This window comes from Cetorhinus maximus, chromosome 19 (genome assembly GCF_964194155.1).
Source record: "Cetorhinus maximus chromosome 19, sCetMax3.hap1.1, whole genome shotgun sequence".
NCBI classification, from domain to species: Eukaryota; Metazoa; Chordata; class Chondrichthyes; order Lamniformes; family Cetorhinidae; genus Cetorhinus; species Cetorhinus maximus.
In genome coordinates this window covers 5,414,113-5,437,848 of record NC_135897.1, presented here as the reverse complement: position 1 = coordinate 5,437,848, position 23,736 = coordinate 5,414,113, and the positions used below count along the sequence as shown (strand labels likewise).

Here is a 23,736-nt window from a genome sequence, read left to right as displayed (position 1 = left end):
CACATAATGATAAATTCCCTAATCTAAGGCCAACACAAAATCGCCAGTGACATACCCATGGAGTGCATAACGTGCCTTATGCTTTTGTTTGCAGGTGCTATGTTTAGGTGCCACCCCATCGCTCAGAGTGGCTTGTGAGACAGCCTGCTGACTCTGCTGTCCTGTTGGCCTCGATGACCTTGGCGGGCGTCCTCTGGCCCGTGGAGCCTGTGATGGCCCTGCCTGGGAGGGAGTGGCCAGTTCCAGAACTGGCACCTCCCCAGTTATCACAGCCTCAACGGATGTAACGGTCATGGCAGAGGGGTGGAGGAGCTGCTGCCCTCATCCGGAGCGCCCTGAGAGGAGCTCGCAGCGACGACAGGCAGCTGCTGCGCCAACGTGAGGTCACATTGGACCTCCCTGCTCACCGCAGGTGGATGGGCACCGAGTGGCGACAGTTGGTGCCCAGAACATCTCCCACATTGCCTCTCAGTCAAACAATTTTGGGGTTCAAATCCCATCCAACCACTTGAAGTTAGGCTGGTACCTGACATCAGTACTGAGGGTGTGCAGACTGTTAGAGATAGCAGGTTTCAGGTGAGATGTCAAGTCGAGGTCCCTCTACTTTCTCAGGTGGACATAAAAGATCCTATGATACAATGTCAAAGAAGAGCAAGGAACTGTGTCCCAGTGGCCACTATTTATTCCTAACATCTCCCAAACATTATCTGGTCATGATCACATTGCTGTTTGTGGAATTGCTGTGCAATAAATAACTGCTAGATCTTTCTACATTACAGCACTAACTACATTTAAAGTATCTCATTGGCTGTAAAGCACTTTGGCACATTCTAAGGTTGTGAAAGACACAATATAAATGCCAATATTTCCTGGAACATTTTTCCAAGTTAAACAAATACAAGTTGCTGTTATTGGTAACCGCATTCACCCGCCTGTATTGAAGTTTTGTTGTAAAGACTGTAGCAGTTACTGCATCTTAGGTCTGAACACATCTCAAAACAGTAACTTGCATTTATATAACGCTTTTAATGTAGAAAAGCATTGTCGGCATTTCACAGGACCAAAATTAGACCAAAAAATGAACAAAGAGTAAACAAAAAGATATTTGGAGGGATGACCAAAAGCTGAACAGTTGGGTTTTAAGGTTGATCCTAAAGAATGAGAAAGAGTTGGAAGAGGTTAAGGAGAAAACTCAAGAGTGTGGACATATGCAACTGAAAACATGGCTGCCATTCATGGGCTGAATGGTGAGCTGATACTGGAATAGAGAGCTTAAGGGCAGGTGTAACAGAGATGGGGCAGGGCAAGTTCATCAAAGGGTTTAAACACAAGGTTGAGAATTTTGAAATTGATGGCGAATGGGACTCAGTACAGGATTGGACATGGGCAGCAGAGTTTTGCATAGGTTTAGCTTTATGGAGGTGCAGGATGATAGGCCAGCCAAGAAAGCTTTGGAGTAATTAATTTTTTTTTTCAGCAGCAGATGGATGAAAGTGGGACAGATGCAAGTACTAGTAGAGGTGGAAGTAGCTGCTCTTTGTGTTAATGAGGAGATAGGTTTGGAGGTTCAGTTGAGGTGATGAGCAGGTTAGTTTAGTTTGAGACAATGGACAGGGACGGAAATGGGGGTGAGATTATGGAGTTTGTAGCAGGGGCTGAAAACAATTGCTTCAGTCTTCCCGAGACTTTAGTTCAGAAGAGGTTATAACTCATCCAAGACTATAAAGTAAGTGCCTCACCTGATATCAATTGGTTGATTGAACCATTGCCAAGAAATTTCCTTTGCCACAACACACAATGAGCTCATTCATCTCCTTGACAAAGCTGTTTGTCTTGGGTAACAGGTTTTGAGATCAGGTACTTTCCCAGTTTGAGAAATTTTGGTTTGCAACACAGGGCAATCAGGGGGCACTTGTGTATTACGTACTATAGCTCATATTGTGGTCTAAGGTCGAACTACCTGTCTTTTGTGATCCCATCATGTTTCTCTGACTTTATGGTTGGAATTATCCCAGATTTGCACAAAGTGCAGTAGCGGGCAGGAAAAATGTTGTTTTACCTGCCAGCCGCAAGGGCAGGTTTTCACGTCCCATCATCCCATTCCCACCTCATTAATTATGTAACCACAGGAAACATGCTGTCTCACTGGTGGGTGGCCTCCAATGTGTCCGCCACGCTGTTACCTCACCACTTCCTCACACAGAGCACCATATTTAAAGTGCAGCCACGTCACACTTCTCAAAACTTGCCACTCAGGATTGCTCCGGTGATGACATGACCCCAAAAGCCAAGAAGAGTGCAGCCCCCCCCGATTCAGTGACGCATTCCTGGGACACCTTCTGGTGGCCTGTTGTGATGTCCTCTACCCCTGCTCTGGCCACAGGAGGCCCATCAGTCTCACCCCTCCAGCTTGGGTGTTGGTGGCAGAGGTGGTCAGTGCCAACGCTGCACAAAAGAGGTCAGCCATCCAGTGCATAAAACGGGTGAATGATCTCACCTGTGCTGCCAGGGTAAGGCAACCATCTCATCACTCTAAACTCACACACTCACAAGCCCATTACACATTCACTGGCATCTCACTCACTGCCAGCTCAAGGGGCATCACCACCCATTCTCACACACGCCCTCAAATCTCCATCAGGCCTCATCCCCTCTGGAGACTGTCTCCTCAGCCCTCACCATCTTGAGGCCACTTGCACAGATCAACATGTGCCCCCACACACACCCTGGGATACGCCCCTTCCCCAGTACAGCCCTCACCCTGCAGCCTCTTCCCTTGCCTGAGGCCACTTCTCCCCCCTTCCCCAAGCAAGCCCTAGCCCTGCAGCCATTGAAAAGCCACCCTCGCCTTAAGGTTGGTCTGGCAGGTAGAGATCTGTCTGAGAGCCCCCTAAAATTTATGTGGGCTGATGACCTCGAGTGCTGCCCGAAGCAAGGTAGGCAAACAAACCTCGAAGTCCCAAGCGATGTGCAGCTCACCAGGTGCATGTCGCTTATAAACAGTTGTGAAACACACACCGATGTGTCCGGATGATCCAGCATGGGGAGGATGATTCCGGTGAGCGAGGCTTATAATGAGATGCTAAAGTATTGCAATTAGGTTCCCAATGTGTGGCGGTGAGAAAAGCAACCCGCCACTAAGGGGTGGAGCAGACGATCGCAAACTGCTTTCACAATGATGTGAAACCAATTTTTGGTCTTCTCACCATATTGTGTGCCCCTCCCTCCCCTCCCCCCTGAACCCACCATGAAGCCTGCGTTAACTTGGCTGGAAAAATCTAGCCAAAGTCTCCAGTTTTCATCTTAACATGGCTGAAATAGATGGGTGTTTTGGACTCTGGCCAGTAGGCCCTGTTATGCTGGTGCATCGCCAGTTTTAATTGGGTTGCGAGGCGACTGGCCCCCATTTTGAGACCATTACTGTCCCGTTAATACCAGATGAAAGGCAGTGAAAATCACCCCCATTATTTGTAAAATTATGGAAAGTAAAAGGGCAACAAAATGTAAAAATTAGTTGCTTGCAGTACTGCATCTCAGTACTTGTAATCCTTCAAGCTCTGATATGGTGAGTGAAAGAATTGAAGACAGTGTAAGGTGTATTAGAGTTCACCCTTTGTTGAACTAAGCTACTGGAAGTCGAGATGTGGAAATTTCAACTGGTGCTGGATAAACACAGATAAAAAATGAGCAGGAAGTGAATCTTTCATAACTGAGTTTAAACACAATGAAACATTGTCTGATCATTAATGACTTTCAAAGATGGTAAGATTCCACTATCGCACACACATACACACACATACACACACACATACACGGATGCACACAAACACACATACAAACATATAAGCATATACCCACACGTACACAAACACACACACATACATACACACACACATGCACACACACATACATGAAGATATACGCAGGGCTAGAGACAGAAATGAGACACAGCAAAGTAAAATAATTAATTTAAAAAAAAATTCTGCCCACTTATTATAACTGTGAAATGTATTTTTAATGGTTATTGATTAGTGTCTCAGGTTAAGTGGTTGTTAATTGCTGTTTCTTCTCTACATTTGATGCCATCGCCTGACCTATTACTGTGCAACATAACTTGGCTGGTGATACTTTTAGACCAGAAATTTCAGGCTTTGAGCCGCACTGGCCCCTTTACTGCTCAAACCTGTCATGGGCATCTGTTTGAACAGCAGAATGTTTCTCAACAATACATTGGGCTGAATTTTACATCCTACGGGTGGGCGCGCGCCTGACTTGATTGCGTGAGCAGATGTCGGCCGAGCAGGCAAGTGTGCCGACGTCATCACGCACTCACGATATTTCGCTCAGTGGGCTCATGCAAATGTCGGAAGCGTGCCCGCCGACAACTAAGAAGGCAAGTAAGCCCACCAATGGCGCAATTGTCTCAGATCTTTCACGGCCCATCCAACCTTACGGTTGGTGAACGGGCGAATTGGCCAGGCGGCGTTTGCATTTTTCATTTAACCTCATCCAAGGGCAGAATGAAATTTCCATCATGAAATAAAATAAAAATATCGATGGACAGCGTTTTTATCAGCTATATTTTCAGGTGGTTGATTATGATGCAGGGACATCTTTTTGCAGCTTTTTAAACCTTTATTTTAGCATTTTCGGGTCTGCAGCCTCCTGAGGCAGCAGGTCTGGCCTACATGTGACTCCAGACCCATAGTAATGTGGCTAACTCTTAACTACCCTCTGAAATGGCCTAGCAAGCTACTCAGTTCAAGGGTAAGTAGGGATAGGCAACAAATGCTGGCCTTGCCACGAATGCTCACCTCCCATGAAAGAATAAATAAAAGTCCAAAAGGGCAGTATGTATTTTAAGATCAGTACTGATCAGAATCTCTCATTTTTTTAGTGTTCAGAACAACACTCCCCCTGTTGTGGTTAATGAGGTTTGGCTACAGCCTTCGATGCAATCCTGTATGGTGGCATTTATGGTGGTAGATGAATTAAGACGATTGTCCAGTTTGTCTGAAAGCTAGAGGTGGTCAAAGCAGAATGAGTTTCTAAACGTTATTGCAACAAACATATCACCATTTCTGTCAAAGTGAGAGAGTTTCAGACTCACATCAACACAAACTTGAGAATAAGTCAGAGTGAAGGTGCTTGGAACAAACCCTGGTATGCACCTTGAGACCACCACGAGGATTATCCTTACATTCCCCCAGCTTAGCATTGGATGCAACAATAACAACAACTTACATTTATATAGCGCATTTAACTCAGTAAAATCTTCCAAAGTGCAGAACAAGCTATGTCGCTACACTGAGCCACACCCCAGCAGCGCTGAGCTTTTCAGCCGTTAGTTAGCTAGCCAGCGTGAAATCCCGGCTGGGGAACAATCACGGTCGGGGGCCTGTTTCCCGACTGCTCCCAGGCCTGCCGGTCGTGCCAAAGGTAAAATTCAGGCCACTGAGTTCTAATTGCACAACCAGGGCATAAGTTACTGTGAAAGTCATGGTACAAGCCAATGGGGGCAGTGTGAGAAATGTAAACAACCATGGTGAATGAGTCATTTCTGAATCTATAAACTAGAGTTTTAAATTGCCAGTTGGAAGCTTCTGTGTCTGTTCTGATGAGATGTCATTGCGACCTGAAATGGGTCAAATCTTTCGGTTTCTGGATCGTCAGAGTCTGGGTATATGACTGAAGTTGCATGTTGCGACCCTGTGGGAGGCCTGATGCTCTGACCTGCATGCGAATTGCCCAGGAAGTTTAAACTTCCAACGGGAAGTTCTACTCCCCGGGACCCTCCGCAAATGTTTCTGACTCTGAGTTAGAGTTGGAAACTTTGGACCGTTCTTCGGTAGGTACCTGGATGGCTACCGAGGAAATGTTAGGCAGATTAAAACCTAATCTAACACTGGGGTAACTCTACAAGTGACCCCATTGACTATCCCCTGATGTCCCAGCCACATACCGAGCCTACCCGACTACCCACTCTGACCCAATCCATCTACGCCCCTGACCAGACCCGATTAAATACCTCCTGGCCTGACCAGCCCACGGACCCAACCTGACTAACAGCTTACCTGACTAAACACTCACCCACCTACCAACTCACTCATTCGCCCACGTACCAACCCTACCCACTTACCTACCCATCAACCTCATTCATCTGACTGACCCACCCACCCACTCACTCACTCCCTCCCTCCCTCCCAATCATTCAAAGGCCAGATCTTTAAACTTACCATATGTCAACTAGTGCTAGGGCATGTCCTGTCTTCCATGGACTCTATCCACTCTGGCGGAGTTCCCTGAGGCAAGCTGCGCTGCGAATTTCCTTGGCGTCTGGGATTGCAACACCCCAGAAGAAATGAGCAGCAGCATCAGGTCAGGGAAATCTTCAAGCACAGCAGCAATCCGCTCATTATTGCTGCCATTCAGAAGATTCAGACCATTAACTCTGTTTGTTTCTCTCCACAGATGCTGCCTGACCTGCTGAGCATTTCCAGCATTTATTTGTTTTTATTTTAGGTTTCCAACACCTGCAGCATTTTGCTTTTTTAAATCGATGTTTCTGTGTCTCAGCTGCATTCCTGAAAAGGCCTCTTCCAGAACTGATGAAAGCTCTGTCTGAAATATCAGGTAATTAGTTATAGTCCCAGCAGAGACCACTGGCATTTGTCTCAGAAGGAGAGGTTGAGGAGTACCACTCCACATCAATTATGGGGCAAAGCAAGGAGGCAGACCTCTATGAACCCCCACTGCCAGTACAGGGATCAAACCCACAACATTGGCATCATTCTATATCGTAATCTAACCACCTAGCTAACTGAGCTAACCAACCCCTCAGTCGGAATCATCAACATTTTTCTTTACAGATTGTGCCCGAGTATTTCCAACATTTTCTGTTAGTGTTGCAGATTTCCAGCTGCCGCAGTTTGTCTTCACATCCCTTTCAGTCTCACTCTGTGCTCATTCCTCTTCTGTTACTTGGACACACGTATCATCTCATGTGCTGTTAACAAAGAGGGAATATGTTTAGTGCTTTTATACAGGTAACCCATGGTGTAATTTCAGCACTTTATGCTTATTTTGCTGCAATTACCTCCTCCTTTGTAACCTTACCTGTTAGTGACCAACCTCTGAGCTCCGCTTGTCTATCGATAAGGGAAGATTTTGCTGAGCTTTTGCCGAGATACACGTGACTATTTGGATGGAGCGAATATTAGAGAATCAAGCAGGTAGGAACATCTGCTTTAAAATGTAATGCTGGAAAAAAGCAGCCGGAATGCATAAAAGTTCCAGCTCCGTGCTCCTTTATTCCCCCGGCATAAAACCTGTCCATTCATGAAAAAGCTTATCCTAAAGAATTATATGCCTTATAATGGATAACTGTCCATCACTCCAAACGCAAAAGAAAACATCAAGAGCTCAACTCCTTCTCTGGAGTCAGCTAAGCTACAAATTTGGTTGTTAAGCAATGAAGGCAGGGATGCCTTGTGTTCAGCAGCTATAGTGAAGCCAAATCCTCCTCATTTACCTCCTATCCCCACTCTTCACAAACAGGATTTGGGGTTACAACCAGACTTGAAGCACAGCAAGGGAACAAAGTTGAGAGTCAGTATGTTCAGGGCACATCTGCTGCCAGTTCCCCTCGGACACATGAGCCAGATGACCTTGCTATGTAGACTACGAAAGATTTCTTCCACACCTCAACCTTAGACTTAGGGAAATTCTGCGCTATCCGGACTGTCCTCTTTAGTCTGTAGCAGCTGGATGCCTGCTCCAATTCCCCTCACTGGTTCTCCAGGCACCGACAGAGGCCTTGGACTGCTCTCACTGACCGATGCTTCTTCTGCCCATGTTGCAGCTCACTCCTTGTAGTCTCTGGCTCTGACCACGTGAGCCCACCATGACACTGCTTTCTGCCTGAGTATCTTCTATTCATTTTGAGGGAAGAAAAATCAGGCGAGTTCCTTTAGAGGCACTTGCTCCCAATGTGCCCAACTTTTCAATATTCACCATTCCCAAATAATCCTGTGTTGTTGGGTGTCGACTCTGGAAAATCTCCTTTATGGATTCATATCCTCCAGTTCTTGCACATTAATTTCCATTCCTTTTTTCCCAGTTGTGGATCGGTTCTTTCCCTCCAGCTGTGTTCCAGATGCCAGTAAACAATGCCCTAAGCTGTGCAAACTGTGTGAAGGGCCTGGACAAAATCACAATACGAACCCAACTACAATTATTCAGGAGCATTTCAGTGAGTGCTCCATGTTTCTAAAGTCTGAAGACATCAACCCCTTATGTGGAACAGCACCATCCACCCAATCTGTCAGAAAGCAAGTTCCACCCAGTCAGCAAACCTTTATAACTCATATCACTTCTCAGAGCCACCAAAGGCCTAGGATCTTTGTTGTGGATAGTAGTTTTCTTGTACTCGGAGTCTCTTTGGACAGATGAGGTCCACTTCTCCTTGGATGGACCAGAGGTTTGGTGATTGATTGGTCCTGGAATGTTGGCATCCTTTCATCTATTAGCAATGACAGCAAGCAATCTGTTTAGGTGGGGTGTCTACATTTGGTGTACCTTTGCTGATGGCTGTGAAGGCCAATCCTTGAGAGGCAGGTTTTGCCACAAGCACTGCACATGTAGATGACGAGCGATGTTGTGAGTTGTTGTTTTCAGCATTGGAACCTGTTGCCAAGCTGCTGTAGCCACTGGTCACCATAGCAGTGCGTGCCAGCCCACGGGATGTGTCGCGATTTCCATCTTTCGCCAGCTAGTGACTCCCAAGTGCAATAGTCGGTGTTTAGGGCCTTGCAAGCATCCTTGAAGTGGAGCCTTGGGAGCCCCACTGTTTATCTGCCTCCGGCTACCTCATCATACAAAATGCCTTGAGGCATGCAATTGAACTTAACATCCTACATAAAGGATTGGTGATTTCAGACTCCAGAAACAAAGAATACCTAGTGAAATGTTCCTGAATAATAGTAGTAGGGGTCATTGTGTAAATGATGGCAGTGATTTGGTCCTTTTCCTTTACACTGCTCACAGAGCTTAGGAAATTCTGATCTGTGGGGGAACATATCTAATCCAGCTGCTAACATCCCTAAAAGCCTGAATGAAAGCATAATGGATATTCTTCAAGCCCATTATCAAGAAGTTGCGTGCAGGCAGACAGGGTATGTCGTTTGGGCCCTCAACATAAGCTAGTCATCATGAAACGTCCCCATGTGGTAGGCACTGAGTGGTTTGGAAGTCTCCCTAGGATGGGGGATGGACGCCGTCGCTCTTGCAGCTGTCACTGGCTCCAAAATGCGTGGCATCGTTAAAACACAAGAAATAGGAGCAGGAGTTGGCAATTCAGCTCTTTGAGCCCACTCCGCCATTCAGTGAGACCATGGCTGATCTTCTACTTCAATCCCATTTCCCTGCACTATCCCCGTGTCCATTGGTGTTTTTAATACATAGAAATCTACCAATCTTAGTCTTGAACATACTCAACGACAGCTTCCACAGCCCTCTGGGGCAGAGAATTCCAAAGATTCACCATCGTCTGAGTGAAGAAATTCCTCCTCATCTCAGTTGTAAATGACCTTCCCCTTATTCTGAGACTGTGTCCCCTGGTTCTAGACACTCCAGTCAAGGGAAACATCCTTCCTGCATCTACCTTGCCGAGCCCCGTAAGAATTTTGTATGTTTAAATGAGATCGCCTCTCATTCTTCTGAACCCCAGAGAATGAAGGCCCAGTCTATTTAACCTTTCCTCATAGGGCAATTCCTCCATCCAGGAATTAGTTTGGTGAACCTTCGTTGCACTCCCTCTATGGCAAGTATATCTTTCCTTAGGTAAGAAGACCAAAACTGCACGCAATACTCCAGGCATCGATGAGAATCCCTCTCTGAAGTTAATCTTGCAATACCATCAGCCATCAGCCCCTCTGGAGACCTGGGTTCGAATCCAACCACAGCAGATGGTGGAATTTGAATTCAATAAAAATCTGGAATTAAAAGTCGAATGATGACCATGAAACCATTGTCAATTGTTGTAAAAACCCATCTGGTTCACTAATGTCCTTTAGGGAAGGAAATCTGTTATCCTTACCTGGTCTGGCCTACATGTGACTCCAGACCCACAGCAATGTGGTTGACTTTTAACTGCCCTGTGAAATGGCCTAGCAAGCTGCTCAGTTGTATCAAACCACTACAGAGTCACAAAAAAGGAATGAAACCAGGCAGACCACCCGGCATCTACCTAGGCCCTTCCTAACAGTGCTGTGGGTGTACCTACACAACATGGACTGTAGAGGTTCAAGAAGGCATCTCACCACCACCTTCTCAAGGGCAATTACGGATGGGCAATTAATGCTGGCCCAGCCAGTGAAGCCCACATCCCATGAATGAATAAAAGAAAAAATGTGCCACACATCTTGTAAGATGAAAACAGAGCCTACATACATGGGGATGTTCTGCAATCATCTTCCTCTTAGCTTAAATAGAAAGGCGCTATAGGAAGGGGACATATGTTGGGGTGATGGAGGAGTGGAGCAGAGTATCATAGAGGGAACAGTCTCTTCAGAATGCTGAAGGGAAGAGGTAGTGAACGTGTGTTTGGTGGTGGCATTATGCTGGAGGAGACGGAAATGTTAGAGGAAGACTTGTTGAATACGAAGGCTGTTGGGGTGGAAGGTGAGAACAAGGGGAACACTATCGTGGTTCTGGGAGGGAAGGGAGGGGCTGAGAGCAGAAGTGTGGAAAATTGTTTGGGCATTTTGGACGACCCTGCCAACCACAATGAGGGGAAATCTTTGGCTGAGGAGAAAGGAAGACATATCAGAAGCACTGGTGCTGACAGTTGCATCATCCTGATAGATATGATGAAGATGGAGGAACTGGGAGGTTGGAATGGAATCCTTACAATGTGCGATGTGTAAGGAAATGTAGTCGAGGTAGCTGTGGGAGTCAGGAGGCTCGTAATGAATATTTGCTGATGGTCTATCCCCAGAAATGGAGGCAGAGAAGTCAAGGAAGGGAAGGGAAGATTTGAAGATGGAGAGTGAGAGATGAGTGGAAATTGGAAGTAAAGTTGGTGAAGTTTTCCAATTCAGGGCGCGAGCAGGAAGCTGCACCAATACAGTCATCAATACTGTAAAAGGGCCGGGGAAGGGGCCTGAGTAGGATTGGAACAAGAAATGACAAAAACAAAAAGATAGGCATAGTTAGGATCCATGTGGGTACTCATATTTGGAGGAACTAAGGTGAGTTAGAAGAGAAGTTGTTCAATGAGAGAACAAGTTCAGCCAGGTGGAGGAGGGTGGTGGTGGATGGTGACCGATTGGGCCTCCATTCTAGGAAAAAGTAGAAAGTCCACAGGACATCCTGGTGGGGGATGGAGGTGTAAAGAGATTGGACATCCACGGTGAAGAGGAGACCATTAGGGCCAGGAAATTGGAAATTGTTAAAGTGACAGAGGGTATTAGAATGGATGTAGTGGAGAGAGACTGGACAAGGGGAGAAAAGATAAAGTCAAGGTATGAAGAAATCATTTCAGTGGGGCAGGAGCAGGCTGAAATGATAAGTCTATCAAGACAGTCCTGCTTGTGGACCTTGCGAAGGAGGTAGAAGCGGGCTGTATGGAATTGGGGGATTATGAGGTTGGAGGCCATGGAGAGAAGATCGCCAGAGAAGATGAGGGCAGTGAGAGTGCTGGAAACAATGCCTTGATGTCTGGTGATGAGGTCATAGTCCAGGGGGAGGCAGGAGGAAGTGTCAGAGAGGAGGTTCCTGGCCTCTGCTAGGTAGAGGTCAGTACACCAGATGGGGTGAGTGTAGGCAGTGTCTTGGTTTCATAGAAACATAGAATGGTTACAGCACAGAAGGAGGTCATTTGGCCTATCATGTTGGTGCTGGCTCTCTGCAATGGCAACTCAGCTAGTCCCACTCCCCTGCCTTCTTCCCGTAGCCCTACATCTTTTTCCTTCGTGCTTATCAAATTCTCTTTTGAAAAACCTGATTGTATCTGCCTCTGCCAGACTCCCAGCTAATGTTTTCCAGATCATAACCACTCACTGCTTAAAAAAAGATCTTCCTCATGTCACCATTGGTTCTTTTGCCAACCACCTTAAATCAGTGACCTCTAGCTCTCAGCCCTCCATCAATGGGAACAGTTTCTTTCTATCTACTCTGTCTAGACCCCTCATGATTTTGAACACATCTATCAAATCTCCCCTCAACCTTCTCTTCTCAAAGCTTCGACAATCTATACATATAACTGGCCTACACCTGCTCCTATTTCGCATGTTCCTAAGTCCCTCATCCCTGGAGCCATTCTCGTATATCTTCAAATTCTTCCTAAAGTGCTATGCCCAAAATTGGACCCAATACTCCAGTTGGGGCCAAACCATAACAATTTCAAATATCTCTAATTATAAAGGCAAGAACCCTGTATGCATCTTAACCACTTTCTCAGTCGGCCCTCGCTACCGCCTTCACTGATTTGTGCATATATACCCCGGGTCCCTCAGTTGCTGCAACCCCTTCAGAATTGTACCTTTTTCTTTATATTGCCTCTTCACATTCTTGCTAGCAAAATGTTTCACTTTGCACTTCTTTGTATTAATTCACCTACCACATGTTTGCTCATTTCACCAGCCTTTTTGTGTCCACTTGAAGCCTATCACAACCCTTCTCACTGTTCATAACACTTAGACATTTTGTGTCACCTGCAAATTTTGAAATTGTGTCCTGCACACCAAAGTCTAGGTCATTAATATATATCAAGAAACTCAGTGAGCCTAATGCTGACTCCTGGGGTAACCCCACTGGAATCCTTCCTCTAGTCCAAAAAACACTTCACCATTACCCTGTTTCCTGTCACTCAGTCAGCTTCGTATCCATGCTGTCACTGTCCCTTTTTCCATGGGCTTTATCTTTGCTCACAAACATGTTATGTTGCACTTTTATCAAATGCCCTTAGCAAGTCCATGCACATCACAACAACTGTATTGCCCTCATCAACCCTCTCTGTTACCACGTGAGAAAGCTCAATCAATTTAGTTAAACACAAATTTCCCTTAATAAATCCATGCTGGCTTTCCTTAATTAACCTGCACTTGTCCAAGAGACTTATTTTTTTCTCCATAATATTGTCCCTAAAAGCATTACCACAACTGAGGTTAAACTGACTGGACTGTATTTGCTGGGTTTATCCCTAAACCCTTTTTGGAACAAGGATGTAATTTTTGCAATTCTCCAGTCTTCTGACAGCACCACTCTATCCAAGGAGGACTGAAAGATTATGGTCAATACCTCCGCAATTTCCACCCTTACTTCCCTCAGATGCATCCCTTCCGATCCTAGTGACTTACATAACATCTCATTCAAAAGACAGCACCTCCAACAGTGCACCACTCTTTCAGTGGAGGTTCAGTCTAATTTTTGTGATCAAATCTCTGGAGTCGGACTTGAACCCTCAGAGGTAAATGTTGACACTTATTGTTTATTTATTACATTGATACCTTTATTGCCAGATCCTACAAGTTAGTGGTTTGCTAATCCAGTTCAGAGGGCATTTACAGTCAACCACAAATGCCAGAATGTTATGTGGAGGAGGTGGCCTCAACCCCCAGCTGAGAAGTCATCGCTGATCCTGCCCTTGCTCAGGTCACCTCACAGCAATTTAATGGCTGTCAGACCATAACTAGCTCAGGGTGAGACTTCTGCCTCCATTTGGGAGTAAGTCACACCTCTGAAGGCTGCTGGTCAATCAAGTGTCCTGCAGCTCCCTAGTCCCAGCAGCGTTACTGGGAGCAGCCGCCACTGCTGAAGCTACAGGCTGTCCCCAAAGAGACACCCTTATCTTTAAATCCGGGGCCCAGGGGCTGGGGCCTGGCTTGCAAGCCCCAGTGAAGGTTACGGAGGGTGGGAGGGATCCTCTGTTGTGCTCAGAGTGCTTGAACAGGAGGCACCCCTTCCAACCTGGCGGCAAGGCTGCCAGACTTCACCTGATGGCTTCGTCACATGTCATCCCCCATAGGTTAATCCCAGTGGTGCGGGAGTGGCATTTAATCAGCTGCTTAAGGGACGCAATTGGCCCACAAGTGAGTGGGCTGTTTGTGCCTCTCCAGCCCTGGATAAAATTCCAGTGGATGCAGGAAGGAAACGGTAAAAATGCCACTGCCATGGCACCCAAATATGCATTCCACCACCTGCCAACCCACCCCTGGTAAGTTAGGGGAGGTGGTGCCATGAGGGGCTCATAAAATTATGGCCATAATATGGACTAGACTCACATGTTAGCTGAAAGGCAGATCCCCTTCCCTAAAGGACAACATGATCTGGTTGGGTTTTTAACAACAAAGCTGATGTTTGCATGGTTTTTTTTGGCAATGGGCCACATTTATTGAATTCAATTTTGCAAGTTATATTTAATGAGTTTTATATTTACATTACCAAATTATCAATATCATAATTAGCACAACCAGTGACAGTATCATTCCTGAGCTTTAACCAAAATTGCACCCGCTGCTCCAGAGGAACCAATGGCCTGCTCAGGGACAAAAGATCGGAACTTTGATTTGTGATTCTGCACATTATACAATCCAAGATTCCATGTGTTTTATTTAAAGATTCTGCACACTACAAATAGTTTCAATGACCTGTTCCCTACTGCCCCAACTCCTCTTCCTATGCTGCATCCTGTGGACTAACTCCATCTAATTTATAGTTGTGTCAAGAAGATATAATAATTCTCATAATGTTATTGGAATTTATTGAAAGAGAATAATAGTGGGATGTGCCTATGTGTTTGTATATGTGTGTGTGTGTGTGTGTGTGTGTGTGTAAGACTTAAAGACTTAATTGAATTAGTCTGATTGCTTTGATCTAAGAAGAGGGGTTAGGTTTGATATGTTAATTAGATAAACGTGGGGAAGTTTAGAAACATGGGTGTCAAAGGAACATTTGCATTTTGAAATAAACCAGGCTAGATACAGGTAAAACGGATGAGTTAAGGGTAAGGATTGACACGTGGAATTGTGATATAGTAGCCATCACTGAGATGTAGTTGAGGGAGGGGTAGGATTGGCAGCTCAACATTCAGGGATATAGAATATTCAGGCAAGACAGGGGAGGGGGTAAAAAAGGAGGAGCAATGGGGAAGGGTCACTGCCTAAGACCTTTCTGCCATAGTGCACCAAAGGACTGGGAACTGTTTAAATCCCTTCGAGCTGTACAACTCAAAATGAATGTAATATTTATTGTATGTATCAATGGATTTCGTGATACGTGTTGTAAAAGTTTGAACCTGTTTGTATATTTGCGTTGGTGATTTTGAAATGTTTTGGAATGTTGTTTGAAGATATTTTGTGAATAAAGTATATTTTTGCAAAAAAAAAGGAGGCATTGCATTATTAGTTAAGGAGTCAGTTACTGCAGTAAGGAGAGATGATATCTTGGAGGGGGCATCGAATGAAGCTTTGTGGGTAGAGCTTAGGAATAAAAAAAGGGGCAGCCAAATTGTGAGGTGTTTATTATAGACACCCAGATAGTCAGCGGGAAATTGAGGAGCAAATATGTGCACAATTTGCAGAGGTGTGTAAAAACAATAACAATAGGGTAATTATATTAGGTGATTTCAACTTTCCCAACATTAATTGAGACAGACATAGTGTTAAGGGCTTGGATGGAGCGGATTTCTTGAAATGTGTACAGGAGAACCTTTTAGGTCAATATGTAGAGGGTCCAACAAGGGACGGCGCAGTGCTGGACCTAATTCTGGGGAATGAAGCCGGACAGGTGGCTTGAGCTGGTGGTGGGGGAGCATTTTATTGATAGCGACCCCCACAACATGGTACAGTTTATGTTTGTTATGGACAAAGAAATCGACAAGTTGCAAAAAAATATTTTGGATTGGGGGAGTGGATTTTAGTAAAATAAGGCAGGATCTGGCCAAGGTAGACTGGGAACAGCTACTTGTGGGGAAATCTACAGAGGAGCAGTGGGGGCCATTCAAAAAGGAAATGGGGAGGGGACAGGCTCAACATGTTCCCTCTAGGGTGATAGAAAGGAGTAACAAGCCCAGAGAACCATGGATGGCCAGAGGTATTCAGGTTACGATGAGAAGGAAAAGAGAGGCTTTTAGCAGGTACAAGGGAAGCAAATCAGCAGAGGCATTAGTGGAGTACAGAAAGTGCAGGGTGGAGCTTAAGAAAGCAATTAGGAGAGCAAAGAGGGGATATTAGAAAGCTCTGGCTGGTAAAAGTAGGGAAAATCCCAAGGTATTCTATAAGTATATCAATGGGAAGAGGATAACCAGGGAAAGAGTAGGGCCCATAAGTGACCAAGGGGGCAGTCTATGGGTGGAGCCAGAGGACATCGCTAAGGTGTTGAATGAATACTTCATATCCGTCTTCACCCAAGAGAATGAGGATGAAGGTATAGAACTTGGGGAGAGAGACTGCGAGGTTCTTAAGCAAATTGATATAGGGAGTGACAAGGTATTGGAGGTGTTGGCAGGCTTAAAAGTGGACAAATATCCAGGTCCAGATGATTTGTGTCCCAGACTGCTGAGGGAGGCAAGGGAGGAGATCGCAGGGGCTCTGACCCAAATTTTTAATTCCTCTCTGGCCACGGGGGAGGTGCCAGAGGACTGGAGAACAGCTAATGTGGTTCCGCTATTTAAGAAGGGTTGTAGAGATAAGCCAGGCAACTACAGGCCAATGGGTCTCATGTCAGTGGTAGGGAAACTATTGGAGAAAATTCTGAATGAGAGAATCTATCTCCACTTGGAGAGGCAAGATTTGATCAAGGATAGTCAACATGGCTTTGTCAGAGGGAGATCATGCCTAACAAATGTGATTGAATTTTTTGAGGAAGTGACCAGGTGTGTAGATGAGGGTAGTGCAGTTGATGTAGTTTATATGGATTTCAGCAAAGCCTTTGACAAGGTCCCACATGGGAGATTTATAAAGAAGGCAAAGGCACATGGGATACAGGGTAATTTGATAAGGTGGATTCAAAGTTGGCTTAGTTGTAGGAGACAGATGGTGATGACAGAAGGATTCTTTAGTGACTGGAAGCCAGTGTCCAGTGGCGTACCACAGGATTTGTGCTCGGTCCCCTATTATTTGTCATTTATATAAACGACATAGATGACTATGTTGGGGGTAGGATTAGTAAGTTTGCGGATAACACAAAGATTGGCCGGGTCACTAACAGTGAGGTTGAATGCCTTAGGCTACAGGAAGATATAGATGGGATGGTCAAATCAAGAGAAGTGGCAGATGGAATTTAATCCTGAAAAGTGTGAGGTGATACACTTTGGAAGGAGAAATTTGACAAGGACGTATTCAATGAATGGCATGACACTAGGAAGTTCTGAGGAACAAAGGGACCTTGGCATGTGTGTCCATAGATCTTCGAAGGTGGAGGGGCATGTTAGTGGGGTGGTGAAAAATGCATATGGGACACTTGCCTTTATCAATCGAGGCATAGATTACAAAAGTAGGGAGGTCATGTTGGAGTTGTATTGAACTTTGGTGAGGCCACAGCTGGAGTAGTGTGTGCAGTTCTGGTCGCCACATTATAGGAAAGATATGATTGCACTGGAGGGAGTGCAGAGGAGATTCACCAGGATGTTGCCTGGGATGAAACATTTAAAATTATGAAGAGAGATTGGATAGACTTGGGTTGTTTTCGTTGGACAGAGAAGACTGAGGGGCGACCTGATCGAGGTGTACAAGATTATGAGGGGCATGGACAGGGTGGATAGGGAGCAGCTGTTCCCCTTAGTTGAAGGGTCATTCACAAGGGGACATAAGTTCAAGGTGAGAGGCAGGAGGTTTAGAGGGGATGCGAGGAAAAACTTTTTTACCCAGAGGTGATGGTCTGGAATGCACTGCCTGGGAGGGTGTTGGAGGCGGGTTGCCTTACATCCTTTGAAAAGTACCTGGATGAGCACTTGGCACGTCATAAAATTCAAGGCTATAGGCCAAGTACTGGTAAATGGGATTAGGTAGGTAGGTCAGGTGTTTCTCTCATGTCGGTGCATACTCGATGGGCTGAAGGGTCTCTTCTGCACTGTGTGATTCTGTGGTAGATCGTTGTCAAAGGAGGGGTGAAAAGTGTCACCTAGCCAGGTGAAGTTTAGAAACAGTATATTTATTTTTCTCAAAGATTACTGGTAAAACTGTGTGCTATGAGAGGGTTTTATTATCAGGGAGATAAGTCCAAAGACATTGTGAAACAATGGGTATTTGCATTAAAAGAGGAAGATATGTACAAAGAAGGAGTGAGGGCTGTGTGTAAGGGAAGGCATTTTTAAGATCTTGCAAGTGTGTGAAAAAGCCTTCAGCATCTATGCCTCAAGCTGCTTCCTTCAAAGGATTGAAGTTAAGAAAACTCACTTGGAAGTTGGCTTGTTCAGGGTAACATGTTTCTTTGCCTGGGTCTTTTAAAATCTATGTGTCTTACTGTTGTCTTAACAAAAGTGTAACTAGGAGTTAGGTTGTTTAGGGGATTTAGAAGTTATGGTAGTAATTTGTAGATCTATGTATCTATTTAAAATCATTTCTCTTATTAATAAATGTTTAATCTAGTTTTATACAACCCTATAAAAGTTGGTGGTCTTATTACTACTGAATCCAAAGTATGCATCTTGAAATTTTTACAAATTGAAAATTACTTGTGACAGTTGTTTCAAGTTTCCCTGTGGGATTTGAACAGCTGAGCATTTACCATCCACTGTGTCATAAGAAGTTGCAATGTTTGTTCTCTTTTCCCAATGCAAACACTTTACTCTTACTAGAATTGAATGCCATTTGCAATATTTCACTCCAGCTTCTCAGACTAAATGGTCCCCTCTGCACCTTAGTTTTTTTAAGTTAATTCATTGGATGCCATCCTTGATTCCAGTGTGCAGTGTCCACCTGGTAGAACTCTTCATACAGTGACCTTACCAGTGGTATTTATAGGCTGCTCTGAAAGCATGCGGTAAGTTTGGTTTAATGATTTCCATGGCTTCAGAAGGGAGTATAAGTTCCCTTCTTGCCTGTACAGAAATGATCCTGCCCACACCTAGACCCTTAATCCTGTCCCATTCCTGGTCATAACATTTTAACCTGGCTCCAATGAACAAGCTGCTAGATTCCCCTCCCTTGGATAAACCAACTGCTTAGTCTAAGAACTAGGCTGATCCTTTGGTAGGTTACCTTTTTAAAAGTTGGGGGGATGGGTCATTTTCAGGATTGTTAACTGTTTAAACTCTCTCCATATTGCTTTTCTGAAATTTTCAAACTGCACCTGCCACTTTCTCTCTTTCTACACATAACTTGGAAAAGAATGATCAGGACTTCATGATGGTTTATTCAAACTCAGAAGCAAACTCTCACTCGAGTTCATAGTGGACCAACTGTGTCCATGGAGCTGTGAGCCTGCAGGAATAAGAAAGTTAATTGGAAAGAATTGTTTTAAAATGCGAAATAAATAGAATCATTGCTAAATTATTAATCATGTCGAGATGCAGACACCATTATAAAAATAGTCCAGAGAGTCTGAAATTACCACACAAATTTTATTTTGTGTTGCAGAAACAAAATCAACTTGCTTTTAGATATCAGTTGTGATATGTAGTTCATCAAACCTGCAGTTAATCTATTATTAAGTGCAGAAAACTATTTTGGCAGGTGTAACCGGAACATCATTTTAATCGGACAGGCATCAGTGGGGAGGATGGAAGAATTCTAAGCCGTTGTGTGGAAATCTTGGTTAGGTCATCGCTGGGAGGCTCAACACTTTTCAAAGGAACAAGCTTGCACGAGCTCTGCAATAGAGACAAACAGATGCTTAGAACGTGGCTGTAAATTTCCCATGCAGCAATGAAGCATTTACATTTATGCAGTTTCTTCTGCGAATTTTTGTGCTCTCCCAGGTTAAGAAGGTTAGTGGTGAGGAACGGAGCAGTTCCACTTCAGACACCCAGTGTTAATTCCCAGGTCAAGCACACCACAAGCCAGATACAGAGTAAACCCATACCCTCATCCCCCTACCCCACCACATACATTGCCCCGTCAAGAACTGCTGAGTAGGTACTGCATCGTTTAAATGCACAGTAATGCTCCTTCTGCACCTGTTCAACATAACTCAGCTGCAAACATAGAACACCCAATACAGCAGTGAACATTTTAACACTTCCCACACCAAGGACCTATGACCTCCCTGAGTGAGATTGTCATTTTATAACATATTAAGATAGCCTTGTACTGTACTGAGGATTAAGCCAATGAAATTGAGTCTACAAACTTCCATTGAATCCTTACAGCCAGGATTTCACTCCATCAATATAGGCTGAATTTGAATTTGAAGCAGTAAAAGGTTAGTGTTTAATACACTGTACAATCCAGTTTTCTTCTCATTCTCTGCCTTTCCCCTTCATGGATGCACAATGAACTGGTAACATTCATTACAGAATTTTTAGAAGAATTGTTTTCAATCATTCTCGCACTCTGTTGAATCAGTAACTTTTTCCAGCTACTGCTTTGGGAATAATCTGAGCGCCACTATAGTTAATATCATGGTCCAAACCTTCACAGTGCTGAACGCCTGGGGGGAGCCAAGAATATACAGTTAACGCTGGGATTTCAGTGCTACAGGTGTAGCCTAACCTAAACTCAATTAGACAAGAGCCTGATTCTGTTTCAGGAGAATAGCTAAAAATATTGCAACTGCATGAAAGGGACAAGTATGGGAAGCTTCACATTTGGCCTGTGGTAGCAGTAGGTACGAAGCAGTAATTCAAATCAGATGGCAAACTCTCTAGTAATCTCACCAAGATCAACAGGGAATTTTCATTTTTACAGTGCATGGTGTCCCAGCAGAAGACTGAGATGCCTGGCTGAATTCCTATTACCATGGCTGTCAGTTGACTGGACAGCCCCACCCTCCTAGATCTCAGCTACTAAGATCCATAAAGATAGGAAAGGCTGTATTCGGTGAAGCTTGTGGGAGTGAGACTTGGATCCCAGCAAATGGACTCCATACCTTCATCAGCCATTAATATACCATGGGCCACTGGGAATTATACATTGAATGAATCATCACATGCAAACTCCATCATTGTGGAAATTTTTCTTTGCATAGGTGGCTTGGCATTCACTAGGACCATGACTGGTCTCACCGTTTTCCTCAGTTCCAACTGGGCTCAAAGAATGTTGGGAAGATACCTGCATCCAACAGCCCAGGCAAGCATCATTGTTGTTTCTCCCAGAGTATATAAATTCTTGGAAGAATTTGCTCTGAACCCGGGCATCCCCTGCTTTACACACCCACTAAAAACCAACAATCTAAAGGAAAGCAGCCACATTGATTGAAGTTTTTAATTCACCAATATTTACCAAGAGGTTCACAGGACTGGAGTCCTTTCATTATTTTGATGTAGCTGTCACCCAGGTAGCTTTTGTAATCACTGACGGGAACTTCAATGAGGCACTGAGCAGAATCCTTAAAAAGGAGGTCCTTCCCTGAAAACAGCACTGAGTTGAACATTGCGAAAGTGCTTTCCTCGGATCCACCACGACCATGTTTCTCCTGGAATTTGAAGCAAACCTGTTACTGGCAGTGACAGCAAATACACTCCAATGGAATGAATGTGAATGATATTAGGAACCTGCAATCAGACAGCCATTCGGTTCCTTGAGCCTGCTCCAACTTTCAACTGCATCATAACTGATCTGCACTCAACTCCATTTATCTGCCTTTGCTCCATATTCCACCTTCATGCAACAAAAATCTATCAATCTCACTCTTAAAAGCTCCAATTGGTCCAACATCTACAGCCTTTTGGAGGATTGTCACTATGCCTTTTGTGAAAATTATTTCACACCTGACTGACCTATTTATCACAAGGATGCGTAGGAATTCTGTCATTCACTGATGTGTAACACATACCGAGTTACCCTGGGAATCGCCCACTGAACACTCCAATACTTGCAGGTTGTTTGTGTTTTTCCCTTTCTGCATCACCTCTCCGTCTTCATGGATGTCTCCTTTGTGGGGCTGGAGAACTAAGAAGGCTGAGAATGTCACTGAACTGGCAAGAGCCTTTAACTGACTCAATTTGTAACAGGAGGAATTCTAATGCATTTCAATGCTTGCTTCTCTGTTGTAGGGACAGGAGGAAGTGAAGTACTGACACTATCTTTCAATTCCCAAATTCAGGCAGAGTTCTGAAAATTATGGCTAATGAGCAACCACCCTATTGTTCACAGTTCACTGGGCCTAACCACTGGATAACTGGAGTAGGCCCTGGAGTCAGCTGTTCGGTCCAATCCAATGAGAAATGTGGGTTCTTTGACCTCAGTAAGGCCCCAGTTGCCTTTTTGGCTAGAATCAGGAAGAGTGGACACCCAGACCAATGTCAGGCTGCAGCCCAACCAAAGAGGGCCCTGAAGATAAGTTGTTATTTCCTTTTGTGCTGTGAATTGTTGGCCAGAACAATAAAATACTCACCAGTTCCCTTTTCAGCAGTTTGACAACTGTTTCCCTCTTATCTGGTCGTGTCATTACAGCGTGTGATGGGACATCAGCCAGGTGACAGGCCATGAACTGATCAATTGGGACTGTGCTGCCATTTTTGCACAAGAGGTAATAATTCGAAGAGAGCAGATTATGATTCCAGTTAGCCCTTCCGTTACCTAAGAGAGAAAATTATTCCAATAATTATCCTCTTCTGCCATTTGTCTGAATTTTCCAGTCAAGCCTTTTGTGAGATATCTCATCATGCACATGCACTACATTTACTGCATTCCCTTTATCTATCCATTTGGTCACTTCTTCCAGAAAAAAGTCATTAAATCTGTTAAACACAACTTGTCTTTAGCAAATCCATATTGGTTGTCTGTGGCGTAAATGACTCCATAATTAGCCCATGCTGTTCTAAATACTGAGTAAATTTACTTCTCATTACAGGGAGTAGTTAACTATTCCCTTCACTGCCTGGGTGATGATCTGGTGGAACGGATCCCTGCATGTTATACAATGCACCTGATTTTCATCCCATTCAATCACCCAGGTGGTGAAGGAACAAGTTGCTTTTTCTCTAACCCCTTTCAACCACCTAAGGTATATGTCGTCAAGGTGCATTTACTTATGCACCTTGAGTTCTGCTCGTTATTTTAGAACTAATTCCTTTTCTTACAGTAAACTAGCAATGATTGTCTGATATTCTCCTTCAGTAGACCTGCATTGTAACTATCATTAACAATTGTAAAAATGTTTAATATCTCCCTTGTGCTTTTTGCCTCTATATAATTCCCTCATTCATTCAGGGAACTGTATCCTACCCTCTCAAACTATTCCTTTGCTTTTAAAATGCTTATAAAAGCACTTACTATTTCCTTCAATATTATCTATTAACCTTTGCTTGTATTCCCTTTTATCCCTCTCTCTCTCTCCACCTCCAAACTACAATTGTTGTATTACTCTTAACCTTTAACTCAGAGATTGACATTGCAGCTGAAATCAGTTTTGAAAACACAAGCCAGGGATTGAAGTTGGAACCTCTGGCGTGTGTGGTTCAGGCTGGATCAACTCAAGGTCACCAAGAATATTACGTACCATCAGTGTTCTCAGGCACGGTGGTATGTTTAACAAAAGCAACGTCACCCGCTTCCACCAGGCACCTGAAGGAAATTTAGGCAAGTTCATTCAGAAAATAGAATTACAATTATTACTGCATTCAACATTTCCCTT

At 44.4% G+C, this 23,736-nt stretch overlaps 1 protein-coding gene across 1 annotated transcript in view; it reads right to left on the bottom strand.

The window, feature by feature from the left end:
• Positions 1–23,736, bottom strand: part of LOC144694291 (uncharacterized) — a 145,491-nt gene that overhangs the window by 87,647 nt on the left and 34,108 nt on the right. The window contains exons 14-16 of the mRNA XM_078564623.1: positions 23,602–23,666; positions 22,495–22,679; positions 21,381–21,573 (exon numbers count right to left, since the gene is read on the bottom strand). Of these exons, the coding sequence (XP_078420749.1) occupies positions 21,381–21,573; positions 22,495–22,679; positions 23,602–23,666 (443 nt within the window). The remainder of the gene's footprint in view (positions 1–21,380; positions 21,574–22,494; positions 22,680–23,601; positions 23,667–23,736) is intronic.